This window comes from Panthera uncia, chromosome C2, assembly GCF_023721935.1.
Source record: "Panthera uncia isolate 11264 chromosome C2, Puncia_PCG_1.0, whole genome shotgun sequence".
In the NCBI taxonomy this organism is placed as follows: Eukaryota; Metazoa; Chordata; class Mammalia; order Carnivora; family Felidae; genus Panthera; species Panthera uncia.
The window spans coordinates 129,346,559-129,361,155 of record NC_064810.1 but is presented as its reverse complement, the minus strand read 5'-3'; the positions used below and the strand labels follow the sequence as shown (position 1 = coordinate 129,361,155).

The following is a 14,597-nucleotide window of genomic DNA, read 5'->3' as shown; positions in this document are numbered from 1 at the left end:
AATGGATGTCCACTGAAAAACAGCACTATGCATTTCTCTCCCTGTCTTGCAAAACTCTAGGGCAAGAACAAGAGGGAGGTAGATCCAAGAAGTGAGCTGTCTGTTCTAGTGGCTCTTGCCATGCTAAGGTCTCTGTGCATGGAGCAGCCAATATAGGAACATTTTTTCATTTCTTCTCAAAAAATAATGTTTATTATAAATGTGTATACATATTGTAGAAAATTTACCAAGCTTAACAGATGGGAAGAGGGGAAGAAAAATGACCCATAATCTCACTATTTTGAAATATTCGTTATTAACATCCTGGAGATACCAAAAAAATCACTCCGTTTTTCCCTCTTAACAGTGTATCATGAGCACATTTCCATGTTATTACATTTTCCCCTAAACATTCTTTTTAATAGCTTCAAAATATTCCGCTGAATGTACGTACCTTAGGTCACTTGACCAGTCTCTTGCTATTGAATACTTAATTTGTTTTTAATTTTTTACTGTCATAAGTAGCCCACAATGAGCATTCTTGTATCTGAATTTTTAGACAAAATCATAATCTCTACGTAAAAATTTCAAAAAGTAGCATAACTGGTTCAAAGAATATGCACCTCTTTTGCAAGGTGCCCTTAGGAATATTCAGTGATCTATGCACCCTTGTGTTATGTAGGAAAATGCTTGCTTCGGGACATCCACACCAGCAGTGGGTATTGTCACTTTCTTTTTTTCATCTATACCCATTTCATTAACAAAAAATAGTTTCTCATTACTGTTTCAAATTGCATTTCTTTGGTTACTAGTGAGGATGACATTTTTCCATTTGTCTCTCAGCCATTTGTAAGTCTTTGGGGAATTGAATTCCTCACCCATGTCCTTTGAACCAGCTCCTAATTTTCCAGGCAAGTAATTGCTACTGACTCCATTAGTCTTGATTGACCATCCCTCTGCCTCCTGCAATGTTTGCAGAGTGGAGCTGGCCAAAGTACCAAGGCACATACCAGCAAGTGAGGAAACCCAACAATATGCATGACCCCAGAGTTCAAGGTCACTGGTAAGGGCCCCTCTACCTGGAAGTGCCCAGTGCTTCTCTCTTGTCACCAGTATATATTACAATTAAGTTTCACTTTTGAGAAATTAAAATGAACTGGTATGTCCACAGGGAGATTATGGCATCCCAGGCTATGGTCAAATGGGACGAAAAGGAGTAAAGGTAAATATGGAAAACTGTTTCTTTAATTATTTCTTTAATTGATGAGACAAACGTAAATAATACAAGAAAAAACAATCATACTGCAGAAGTGGTATGTTGATTTATTTATGTTCTCTGCTGCAAATTGTAGGGCCCAAGAGGATTCCCCGGAGATATGGGGCAAAAGGTACTGTGCACATGTCCTTCTTTTGAAATTACCATGATATTAACTTTCTACTTGAGAATTGAAGTTAAAAGGAGAAGGAGAAGGAGAAGGAAAAGAAGAAGGGCAGTTGTTTTTCCAGGACTTCATGAATAAAGGACCTTACTACTATGAATGAATCTTTAAGTTGGAAAAGACAGTCCTGTCCTTTGTTGCCTGACGGCCCTGGTCTTGAAACTCCACCCCTGGATTTCCTCTCCAGTTTACTCCTCTTGTCCTCTGGATTTCTCGCCTCAGTAATCTCATTCAAAACTCTTGGCTTCAGCTATTGCTGTTTGTTCTTTATTATTGTGGCCTTCACTTCCCCTCCCCTGAAAGGTGACAACATTCTCCTCATTGGTCTCCATTACCACCTTCTTACTGCTTCAGTTAATCCCAAACACTGCTGTCAACTTGATGTTTTCCACAGTGTAACCTAATTATGTTTCTTTCCTGATCACACGTTTTCCAGAATTCCTCATTGCCCACCAGATTGAAAAATCCGTCTCCATGATCTCCAACCAGACATAACCTTATATTTCAGTCAGAGTAGCTCCTATTATATCTGTTTTTATGCACTGGAATTCAGTAATAAGATTTCCTTTTTTTTTTTTTTTTTTTTTTTTTAAGCATCCTGTCCAGAAGAGTGGCTTTCCAATACTTGGTGTCCAAATTAAAATGCAAAATATAGATTGAAAAAATTGAATGTGTAAGCAGATCAAATCAACTACAGGAAAACAGCCAATTTTTGAACCCTCTTAAAAGTGCTTTTAATTGCTGAATTACCAGAAGAGATTCTTTCCTTAGGTAGAGAAGGGTGCAAGAAGGAACTGTTAGGACAAGAGTTCTCACTGTAAAAGACCAATTTTCTAATTTACTGATAAAGGGAGAAAATGAGCATATTTAAATTTAGGGATAAATGTGAGATTAGTTGTTTTTTTTGTTTTTTTGGGTTTTTTTGATAAATAGGTGCTAAAATTAATTTCCCACCAAAGTCAGAGTAAAGTTTTTATTACCTTCAGCTTTTTCAGAAGTGATTTATAAATTTAGAAAGTAATTAATTGTTTAGTATTTTCTGTGGTTAATATTCCATATGTTTTTCCTGATTTTCAAGCATTCTTGCTTTAGATATTTTTCATAACTGATTGGGTAGCCATTGCACTGATATTTATGCATAAATATTTGTGTTAGAAAATTAAGAATAGTTTGGGGGAATATTTAAGTGTGTCAACGACTTTGTTCCAAGCAAGCGGCAGAAGATGTCATTTAATGTTTAATATATTGTGTAGTTATAAGATCAATTAGGTTTTAGATTATAGAGAATTATTTCTCTTATTTCAAGCAAATATTTTAATATCTTGATTTCTTATATTTGAATCTTTAGGGTGATGTGGGTGATCCTGGATTTCCTGGGGGTCCTGGACGCAAAGGATTTAAGGGATTAACAGTAAGTGGCCTGTAATTCCAGAAATAATAAATGTTTCTTTGGAGGACTCTGGCTTTTATGTTGTAATAATAAATGTGGATTATTGATCTAACCCAAGAGCATCTGAAATGCCACTTCCTGGCTCTGTGACCTTCACCACACCTTTTCAGGGTCTCTGTTTCTCTAACATGAGACTTGAACTTGACACCAAAGGTCACTTTCAGCTCTAAAATTCTATGGTTCCATGAATCTGAACTATTTTAAAGATTTACAGATTGATAGCTGGCTGTTCCAAGAAATGTCAGTGCCTTCCAGTATTTTCTAAGGCCCATATTAAAGCCCAGACTATTAACCCTGAGTGGGAATGAAGCCGACATCTTCCCGCTGTGTCTCTAAGGGTTTCTGACAATTCCACTGCTCAGAACCAAGGTCATCTAGGGTATTCGTTTTAAGGAAGGCTGTTGACATCTTCTAATTAGCACAGTGTGGAGTAGTGTGTTACAATTTTTTTTTAAAAAACAAAACGCTGAGACAAGCATCTTTTCATTTTGAAGTTTGAATGTAATATCAGTGGTCATTATCAGCATGAAAGAGATGCAATTCAACAGATATTTTCCATCTGGCTGGATAAATTTCATCAGCATCCACATCCATCACCTTGAAGTATGGGAATGACACAGCCCACCCCTGTCCTCTTATGTATGTGGAGAATTTTTTGTGTTTGATCCTTTGTAGACGGGAGGGTTTTAATTAGATCTCTGTGCGCTCTAGTATTCTTTTTTAGCACCAATCCTAGTTTATGTCTAATTTATATTTAAATGCATAGCCAGTGCCAGAGAAAAGTATGTCACTAAGTGGGGAGGCTACGAGGGAAATAGATACTTACCAATGGTTAAGAATGACTATTTATAGGGCGCCTGGGTGGCTCAGTCGGTTAAGCGTCCGACTTCAGCTCAGGTCACAATCCTGCGGTCCGTGAGTTCGAGCCCTGTGTCGGGCTCTGGGCTGATGGCTCAGAGCCTGGAGCCTGCTTCGGATTCTGTGTCTCCCTCTCTCTTTGCCCCTCCCCCGTTCATGCTCTGTCTCTCTCTGTCTCAAAAATAAATAAACGGTAAAAAAAAATTTAAAAAAAAAGAATGGTTATTTATATTTATACGTAAGGAATTTATTTGACTTGAATTAATGGTTGCTTTCTTTAAAAATCTTTTTTAAATTGTAAAGTCTCATTAAAACTTAGGTATTCTCCATGCATAGACAGTGTGGAAACTAAAGCATATTCCTCTCTGCAGCTCACTAGAGGCTCGAAAGGGGAAGAGGGACCTCCGGGACCCCCAGGCCCTCCCGGACGGAGAGTAAGTACACCCATGAGAGCTAAGTAGCCTATACTGGTTTCTAGATATTCAATAGAAGGGGTACAGAATTTAAAGTCAGAGCACTGGATCCAAATCCAAATTCTTCTTGCTAGCTATGTGCCCCTGGGCCAGTCACTTGGTCTCTCAGTTGACCTCTAAAAGGGGGATGACCTATCCTGTCCTACCACCTCAAAAGGTAGCTGGGAGGATTGTATATCCAAATGTGAGCACTCTTTGTGAACGATAAATTTCAGTGCAAATATTAGCTGTTACCGTTATTTTCTTTTTTTACTGAAGTTTATAAAAATCAGAATGGGATAAGCTTCATACAGGGGTCCTGGCAAAGTTCCGTCACGTGAGACAGGTCAGTAGAGTTCCCCAGATCACCGTTGTCTTCCCGTCTTCAAAATGTAGACTCTAGAGAGATTTGGAAATACAACTGCTAGTTCCCACCAGGCTTCCACTGGAAGGGAAATATCACTTCTGGAAGCATTCCGGGCAGAGGCAGGCACATCCCCCACTGACGAAACATCCATATCTCTATTTTAGTGCTTCTCGTGTTATCATAATGATTTATTTACACATCTCTCTCCCCTGATGAGCACAGTCAGGTAAGAACTAGACGTCGCCAGCACCTGGGTGTTGTGTCAGAGGCGCAGGAAGCATTGTGTACAGAGTGGAGAAACTGCTTACCTTGTTTGGTGCGTTCTGAGCATTTAGAGACTTACCTGGAGGAGTTCTTTAACTTGGGACCTTGTAGAGAAAACAAAAGCATGGATGTTTTGTGGATGATAGCAGAATGAGAGTCAACTAGCTGTGAGGACGCTGTGATGCATCTTTCTGTCTTTCACATTAAGGACCTGGTGAACATTCGTAGTCACGTGGGCGAGGATCTCGTCTTTGAGTCATACCGATCTGGTCTGAATTTATCTCCTTTCCAGATTTTGGAACTCTCGCGTGGGGGTCCTGCATCTTCCCGGCCTTGTTGCTTGGCCCTGCTGGTCCCTAGAGTGTGGTTTTGCTGTCCTGGGGCTGCTGGTCCCAAGAGTGTGGCTTCTCTATCTCGGGTCTTCTAGAATCAGATCAACTTCTTTGTCTTGGGCTCTCAGTCCTCAACCTCTGCTCAAGAACTTGCTCCAAGTTCTTCTCCAACTCAGTCCTTTAGGACAGACGCTCTACAGCTCTGATCCTCTGCAAGATGTGGTCTGCCTACTCTCTTTATTAGCTAGAAACTGTTCCTCTCTCTGTTTAAGTGGCTGTGCATTCTTTTCTGTCTTCTGCCATAACTTATGAAAGGAAGGATGAGCCTCTGCATCTCCTAGTGAGAGTTAATTTCCTGATTCTGGTCAGAAGAGCCTGTGTCCCAGTGGGTAGAATTATGGATGCCACAGCATTTCCAGGTAACACTCAGCATTCAGCAGACAATTAACTGTTTCTTAGATGGATGGATGGATGGATGGATGGATGGATGGAAGGAAGGAAGGACAGATGAACAGATGACCCAGTTGTCATTTAGAACAGGGGTTCTTACACTGACATCCCTGGTTGAGCTTCTGAGGCCAGTGAAATTGTATGATTGTGAGCCTGTAATAACATTTTCTGGAACCAGCACACTAGCATTTACCAGTTGCCCAAAGAGACCCAGGTGTGTTAAACATGTTAAGAACCACTGCCAAGGGGAAGCCTGATCCTGAAAAAAGGAATAAGGGGGAAAGGGAAAAGCTCAAGCTATCAAAAAAGCACTGTCTCTTCTTAGGAAGCCTCCTTGATTCATTTCACCCAGTTATGCGTACTCCTTTGTTTATAACCTCTCAGCATTTATGAGCTCACTTTGTATGCTCTTCTTTTGCATAAAGCCCATTTTGATACTAATTATCTCTGGTTCTTTCACATACGTAGAAGTTGTATGCTACCGCCTGCATTTTCAACTCCTTGAATTGTAATACATCTGTACCTCTGAATTCTCAGTAAATTCCTCTCCTTGTGGCATGCTTTGGGAAGTCTGTTGTTTACATTTCAACTTTTCTTATGAGAAGTACCTTTTAAGTGTCATAGCCTGAGTACAAACATCTTCAAGAAATACTTTAATTTCTTTACTTATTACCTAGAAAGATAATTCAGTTCACTCTGGGAAGACATTAGCTTAACTGATCTCACACTGAAAGAAAGAAGTATGCACTGTTGATTTAAGTGGGGAAATAGCATTGTAATCTATCTGTTCAGGAATACTTTAAGCGCTCTCTGCCAGCTGTGCTTTTAAGAACGTGCTTTTTTTCTTTGCTCTTGTTTTGTCACTAAAGACTCCAATTCACATACCAATAACTTGCTCTGGTTTTATTTTGCTAGGGCATGAAAGGCATGGCGGGGAAGCCTGTGTATTCTGTACGTATCTCCTTATTCACAAATGAAAACCCAACCAGTCCACTGGCAAATAAACACGACCTCTCAGGGGTCGCTGTGCTCATCTTTCTGTTCTCTTTCTCTTTTTTTTCTTTACAGCAATGTGATCTGATCCAGTTCATGCGGGACCATAGCCGTGAGTATCTGCGTGTCGTGGAACAAGGGCGTCGGTGATTGGCGAGAGCACTTAGGAGGAGTGTAGTGTGGGTATACAGAATCAGTAACCGAATCCACTGGTGGCACATGTCCCCTGCAGCAGGCTTGTCCTGAGTACTTGCAGTAGAACAGCTCACATCAAAGGTGGGAGGGAGAGGGATGTAAGTAAAGTGTAATTCATACAGGAGAGAAAGCATGCTTATGGCAAATGGTTGGAAACCAACTCCAAAGTTGTGTGAATCAGCTCACACTAATACAATATTGTACAAAGGCCTGCGAGGGCATGGTGTTAAAGGGACGAGCATGGAGATTTGGGGTTAGTTGCTTAGTTACTTAGTCAATAGAGTCTCCTTAGATGGGGGTACTTGAATCTAGTTGTGGGGAAGTGATAGGGAGTGGCCAGAGAGTAGTTTCACCAGAGGAATAAAGCAGGAGTCAACAAACAGAGAGATTGTCTTTGGTTAGGAGGAAGGGGAAATGAGGTAGATGAAGCCCAGTGACCTCATTTCTGAACATTTATCCCAAGGAAATAAAGCAAAAGAAAGAAAAAATTATAGGCAAATATGGTCGTTGAAACATTACTCATTAGAGCAAAATGAACATACCTTTAGACTGTTTGCACGTAGAGACTAATTAGTTTATGGTGCATCATCTTCTGATCAGATACTAAACAGATACGGTTTTTTTGAAGACTCAGTCAGAATGTGAATAATATTGTCATTAAAAAGCAGAAAATTAAGAGGTTAGAGTGGGAGAGAGAGCCAAAGCATAAGAGACTCTTAAAAACTGAGAACAAACTGAGGGTTGATGGGGGGTGGGAAGGAGGGGAGGGTAGGTGATGGCCATTGAAGAGGGCATCTTTTGGGATGAGCACTAGGTGTTGTATGGAAACTAATTTGACAATAAATTTCATATAATAAAAAATTTAAAAAATAAATAAAATAAAAAGCAGAAAATTAAATTGGATCCTCATTATTTCACATATAGCTAAAGATATACATAGAAACCAGTTCTAGAAGCAAAGGGAGAAAAATGTAACAACTTACTGTGTTAGAGTGGTAGAATTTTAGGTGATTTGTCTTTCCTCATGCTTCCACTGTGGCTTATAATGATGCTGATACAATCACAATCAGAAGAATGTCAGATGGGGAAATTGGAGAGACTTACTGAAGAACACTGGATAAAAACGTAGTCATTGCAAGGGTGAGGTGAGGAAAGAACAACAAAACTGAGTTTAAAATAAGCATAAGGCCAGAGCAGGAGAAGCTAAGTAGTGCTACAGATGAGAAGGCAGGAGGGACTGTGAAGAGAAATCCATTGGTAGGAAAATATGATGGCCTCAAACATTTCAGAGGCAGGAGAATGTTGTGTGGGCCCTAAATTAAATGATCTACAGGCAGCTAATGAAGTGGGCTGTAATAAAGGTGAGGATCAAGAGAAGAGACTGGGATGTTTGTGGTCCTTAAGGCCACACGGATGGGTTGAGGTTCTAAGGATGGGAAATGACAGAGAAAGAAACAGAAACCCAAGGGATGAATCCAGGAAGACATCTTAGCAAAGCAAGTGAGGCCAGAGGACAGAAAATGGCATCGCAGAGATGAGGAAATTCTGCACATGTGGGTCACTTGAAAAGCAAGAACAAACGGAAGGACAGAAGATTCGGGGGAGGGGACCTGGGTGAAAGGCATTGTTTGAGAAGTAGAAAGGCTCTCCATCACCCTGAGGAAGTGAGAACCAAGGCCTGGGGCCCCAGGGGGAGAACGAAAGGAGAGCCACTGTAGGGGAGGGGAGTTCTTCTCAGGAAAATCAAAAGCTATCTTCCCAGGGAAGAACCAAGGAGGAGGAAGCAGTGGGGGAGGTGAGTACTGGCCCAGGGAGGGTTAGGGATCCGAAGACAGTTTTCCAACACAGAGTGAAAGGAGTTAGACAGGAAATTAGGGGGCGGAGGGTGAGGGTGAGCGTGGGTTCTGTAACCAGACAGGGTGCTTGATCGGTGAGCTTGGAACTCCAGAGTGCAAAACTGAGATGGGATTTGGGCAACAGATGTTCAGAGCTAATTGGGTTGGTTGGACTCCTGGTCTAACACATTTCCTCTTCAGTACTGCAGCACTGGGATGAGGCCCGGGTCCTGAGCTGATCACTGGGACCCTATCCCCAAAATAGCATAAGAGCTCAAGGGGGCTGATGGGAATGTGGAGTGGGGGTGGTCACAAATAAACTAAGAGGGCCCAAATGATGAGAATTTTGGAAGGAAGGGCACAAGTAAAGAAGATTTTTAGGAAAGATAGACATATTAAAAGAGATCAAGTAGTTTCCCCCAAATCAGGCAAGGTTTGCCACACTCAAACCAGATAGGTGTACCCGTTTCCAGAGCCTGTGTTTCTAGTCTCACAGCTGGGTTGGAGGTTAACATATGAAAGTGCTCAGTCAGGAAAAAGGGATCCTCTTCAGGCCTTGAGATGCAGGGGAGACTGTGGGTTTGGAGCCCTGTCTGCTGGCTGTTAGCATCTCCGCAGCCACAGGATTAAGACCATCAAAAGGCGTTAATGGGGTTGATGTGAGAGAGCGCAGTGCTGTGGGACGGCAGGCAGCTTGGAAGGCTAGCTGGTTGCCAATGCTAATAAAATCTTTTATTATATCAGAGTGACTCATTTGCTTTTCTTGAAGCAAATGAGCAAGGACATTGTCAGACCAGTGCTTTCTAAAGATTTCTAAAGATTTCCAACATTTGCCTCTAATTGGTCTCATGCTTACAGAGTAAATCACTTAGAAAAACCAGATGCTGTTTTGCTCGGGAGAAACCCTTGGGGGCTCTCCTTCCTCCCTAGAGATATGGAGATCACTCAAACGTAGGAGCTGTATTTTTTAGCAGAGACCAAGTTTATTTGGAAATCCCCACATTTCTGCAGGAAGAGAGAGGTTCCCAAGGTGTTCATCTGGGAAGAAAATAAGCCCTCATATTTTAGCCGTGCCTTGCTGAATGACTCTCAGGGCTGTAAGAAGAGAGACGGAAACAAATTGAATTTGAGCTATCTTGCCATTTAATCAAAGGCTCATCTATTCTGCTTCTAAGACAAGTGATCAGTGTTTCAGATTTCAAGCAAGATTCTGCTGAAGTCTGCTGGCCTTGGCTCACAAGGAGAAAAGGGCAGGAAGGTTCACCCATTAATTGAATTCTTTGTATGTGTTCCTCAGTCCTTTGACCTTAGCTGCCTGTTATTTAGGAATTAGCCTCATTTGCGATTAGAGTCAAACAAAATGTTAAGGTTTGCTGAAATTTTGTCTTGGGGGATTATTTTTAGTCTGTGTGCCAAAAATGTAACAGACTCTTCTCTTTCTCTTTTTTATAGCTTGTTGGAATGGTGAGTATTTTTACCATACTGTGTTTCTTGCTGAAGTAATTAACTGCATTCTGATAAGACCAATTTGAAAGAAACTCTTAGCCCCATGGGAAAAAGGACTACTTCCTTCTATGCCGATACATCTATCTTTTGATGATGGCTATAATTATCAATGTCACGTTTCTACCAGATTGTGAATTGGTGACACCCAGCTCCCAGCCCTTTTACACTATTATGCTTTCTAGGTCCTGTCTGAGTTCACAATTCAATTTCTTCACAGAGTAGGCTCGTGTTGCTGGGAAATTCAGGGACAGGGCTCTGAATGACCACATTTTAATTGATGTGTTGCTGACCCAGTGATCACTGGCTTCTTGGATGGGCAACGTTTCCTTTCCTTTCTCTCACATCTCACCAAGTGCCCACTGCTTGTACACCTGACCTTGCTGTGGATGGTCTTTCTGGAACCTGGATCGCAGTGGGTGTTGCTTAGCAGCCTTAGATCCCTTGGATTCCATTGCCACTGAAGCTGGTTTTGTCAATGTCAAGAGCTCCTGGTCTTCTAGAAGCCTACTGAAGTAGACTCACAGGGACTTATCCCCAAAGTTTGAGCTTATCCAAAAGTGACATCATTCACCTAAATTCTGGGAAAATGAAAACAGAAGCCCTTTATATATGTAAGTAAGTGCCCAGTAAAATTTCAGGGATTTGAATTCAATTTATCATGTACCCTGTTGGGCACTAGGAAAAGGAGAGAATAAAAATAAATCGAAATCGGTTCTGCTTTCTGGGAAAATCTGTGATGAGAGGTCAGTCTTGAAGATGCTTGCCTACTACTTCTTTAATAATTTTTAGTGTTAAGGCTAAGAAAGGAAGACTAAGGCTACTTAATTTCTCATATTTTATTTTTTCATTATTGGCTTTGATATTTTTTTCTTCACGGTAAAATTCCTTGATTCAAAACACATCTCTGAATCAACCCTAGTCTCCTATTCAATTGCTGAGAACAGTGGATTGGGGTGTGGGATTATTAGAGTCTAATGCGCTTGAAGAGTTAGCCAGATTCAAGATAGTAGAGCAGTCTATGTAGACGAGGGCATTCATTTCTTAAATAATCCCTGTTCCTCTTCCTGTGGTCTGACTTTAATAGCATTTTGAAAAGTTAGGTTTGATACGTAGGGCTGATACCCTATGAGATTCCTAAAATTAAATCATCATAAAATTAGTAGCACTGAATTAGAAATTGCAAAAGAGCCCCATTTTTATAACAGCTCATGGTAAGCCTGCTGCGGTCCTGCTGCTCCCTTCCTCTGGCCACCCTTGCTTTCCTTCAAAAGCTAGCTTCTGGGAGGCCCTGAAATCCCCTCTCTTGGGAAACAGTCGCTTTGTCCTCTGAATGCTCTTGAAGAATAATAGTCAGTCTGTACCTTTCTGTATAGCAGTCCTCCCCGGGACAGATGCCTTGAGGGCAGTCCTGAATTCGGTTCATCTTTGCTTGTATTGCACAGTGTATATCACCCTGCATGCTACTCAATGAATATTTGTTGCATAAGCGGATGAAAATCTTCCAAGTGACTAGCATTATTGGTAGATCATTTCTGAAGATTTCTGAAGACCGTAAGCTTTCAAAACCTTCAATAAGCCATAGTATCCTTTCATTCATTTGTTTTAAAATTTTACTTACAGTAAAATTAATTGTCGTGTGCGAGTTCAGTTTTAACACATGCCTAGATTCATGTAGCCACCACCACAATCAGGATACAGAACCGTTCCATTAACCTAGACACTCGCTTCAATTTCTTTTTAAATAGCAGACTGAGTGAGGGCTGTGAAGTCTGAGTGTTTTACCACCAAATATGACTGCTAGAGACTTATATAACACCTTCACACAAAGTGTCACCTGTGTGTACCTGTAGTTCCAGAGCTGTAGATAACACCTGTATCTCCCTAGATCTTGGTGTGAATCAGCCTCAGCCCTGGGGTAAAGAGGACGGGAAGGGCTTTTGAGCAGCAAGGTAACGTCATACTTCTTTCTGCCTTTCATGTTAGCAACAAAGTGTCCAGTGTACCCAACAGAGCTGGTATTTGCCCTGGACCAGTCCTATGGTATCACAGAGCAGAGGTTTAATGAAACGAGGAACCTCATCACATTCATCATCAATGATCTTAGCGTCAAGGAAAGTAACTGCCCTGTGGGAGCAAGAGTTGTTGTAGTTTCCTATGACTCGGGCACCAGCTATCTCATCCGTGGGTCCGACTACCGTAACAAGAAACAGCTCCTCCAGCTTCTTTCCCAGATAAAATATCGACGCCCCACGGAAGCTCAAGACATCGGTAATGCGATGAAGTTTGTGGCCCGCAACGTTTTCAAGCGGACGTATGCGGGAGCCAATGTGAGGAAAGTGGCTGTGTTTTTCAGCAGCGTACAGACAGCCAGTCAGTCATCCATCCTCACAGCCACCATGGAGTTCAATGCCCTAGATATCAGTCCGGCTGTCTTTGCTCTCAATGAAAGGGTTTTCGCTGAGGCTTTTGAGGTAAGACCTTCCCCCTGCGACTTCTTTATGTTTAACTTAGTGGAGCTAGTAAGATGGGAATAGTGGGAAGTAGGGAAAGAGACGTGGTTTCTGTGCACCAGGCACTGTCCCTAGAGCTTTACATACATACTCACACATTCTCACAACCCTCTGAAGGGAACGCAGTTTTTATCTCTATTTAAAAATGAAGAAACAGGGGCACTTGGGTGGCTTAGTCAGGTGAATGTCGGACTTTGGCTCAGGTCCTGATGTCACGTTTCGCCAGTTCAAGCCCCGAACTGGGCTCTCTGCTGTCAGCACGGAACCCACTTTGGATCCTCTGTCCCCGCCCCTCTCTCTCTCTCTGCTTCTCCCCCGCTCATTCTCTCTATCTCTCTCAAAATAAACTTAAAAAACTAAATAAATAAAAATGAGGAAACTGAGGCCCCAAGAGTTTGAGTGACTTGTCCAATTGTGTATAGCTCCTAAATGGCTAAATCAAACTCCGAACTATGGTCTGTCTGATAGAAGGGGCCATGAATACGGTGTTCTACCAGCCCTCTGAAGATCAGGTGTTTCTCATATCTGTCATCTCCTTGCTGAATCTCATTGAATAGCTGGTCTTAATTTATGATGGATGAAGTTTAGGGGATCTTTGAACCCCTAATGTTGTGTAAAATATTTAATGTATATGAAGCTTTTTCCCACAAGAGGCTGTCCTGTGGGAATCTATGTTTCTTTCTCTCCCCTTCCAAATGAAGAATTTCTCCATCTACTGTTCTATTTTTTTTTTTTTTTTTTGAGAGAGGTCTTAAGTGGGGGAGAGGGGCAGAGGGAGAGAGAGAGAATCCCAAAAAGGCTCTATGCTCAGCACAGAGCCCGATGCGGGGCTCAACCCAACAACCCTGAGATCATGACCTGAGCTAAAATCAAGAGTCAGACACTCAACCGACTGAGCCACCCAGGCACCCTCTGTTCTACTATTTTTAAATATATTCACATTATCCATTAACTAAGTGCTCCTGGACCTGGGTGAACCTATCCTGTCATCCAAGAGTATATATATATACGTATATATATACACACACACACACACACACACACACACACACACAAATACATATATTTCTACTGTAAAAAAGAAAAAGAAGCCCTCTGTAACATGAAGAAAATCAATCTGCTCATGAAACATCCAAGAAGATTTTGGGAATAGAAGACAGGGAGAGTTACAATAGAAACTGACAAAAAGGATTATAGAAAGTCAGAGTTTTTTTCTATGAAAATAATTACCTCCCAACATACTAGATAATTTATTTGTTATATTATGGCATATGTCCCCCCTCCACTAGACTTTAAGGTAGAGATTTTATCTGCTTTGTTCATTTCTATATCCCCAGCATCTAGGACACTACCTATATAACATTATAGGCATCCAATAAATATCTATTGAATGAATGAATGAATGAATGAATGAGTGTGTGAATGAATGAATGAATGAATGAAGAGCATATGGTTTATTTCTATGAATAAGCTTCCTTGATTTACCAAGATAGCATTTATTCTTTATATGGGGGACAAAGTCAGATACAATATAACACCCAAAGTATCCAATTTTACAAAAAAATGGTAGGAATGTGGTAAATATTTTCTGACTGTAAGGCTGGAATAATTATAAATATTTTTAAATGCTTGCTCAACACTTCACAGAAAACAGGGTGTGGCTTTTCTAAATCCTTTACTTTCCCAAGGGAGAAGGGGAAAAGTATGAGTATAATATTCTTATGGCTTGAGAAATACTTTCATCACCACCTGGGAATGATAGATTTCTTTCATTGTTATAAAACTGTCTGCCTTCCATGGTGCCTCAGACAGAGAAAATGCCCAATAAATACTTACTGACTCACTGAACGAATGAGTGAGTGAATTAAATAATTAATGCTATATATTGCCCGTTTCAGTAATTATTGAAGCAAGAAAAGCTATCAAGAGACAGACAAAATCAGGCCATGTACGACCAAGAATTTTGA

General features: G+C 41.1%; 1 protein-coding gene across 2 annotated transcripts in view; it reads left to right on the top strand.

Annotated features, from left to right (window-relative positions):
- The window catches only part of COL6A5 (collagen type VI alpha 5 chain), a 92,455-nt gene that overhangs the window by 44,562 nt on the left and 33,296 nt on the right, over positions 1–14,597 (top strand). For both annotated transcript variants that reach the window (XM_049628820.1, XM_049628821.1), the window contains 8 exons: positions 1,151–1,201; positions 1,332–1,367; positions 2,767–2,829; positions 4,098–4,160; positions 6,507–6,542; positions 6,660–6,696; positions 10,067–10,078; positions 12,104–12,591. In XM_049628820.1, coding sequence (XP_049484777.1) covers positions 1,151–1,201; positions 1,332–1,367; positions 2,767–2,829; positions 4,098–4,160; positions 6,507–6,542; positions 6,660–6,696; positions 10,067–10,078; positions 12,104–12,591 — 786 coding nt within the window. The remainder of the gene's footprint in view (positions 1–1,150; positions 1,202–1,331; positions 1,368–2,766; positions 2,830–4,097; positions 4,161–6,506; positions 6,543–6,659; positions 6,697–10,066; positions 10,079–12,103; positions 12,592–14,597) is intronic.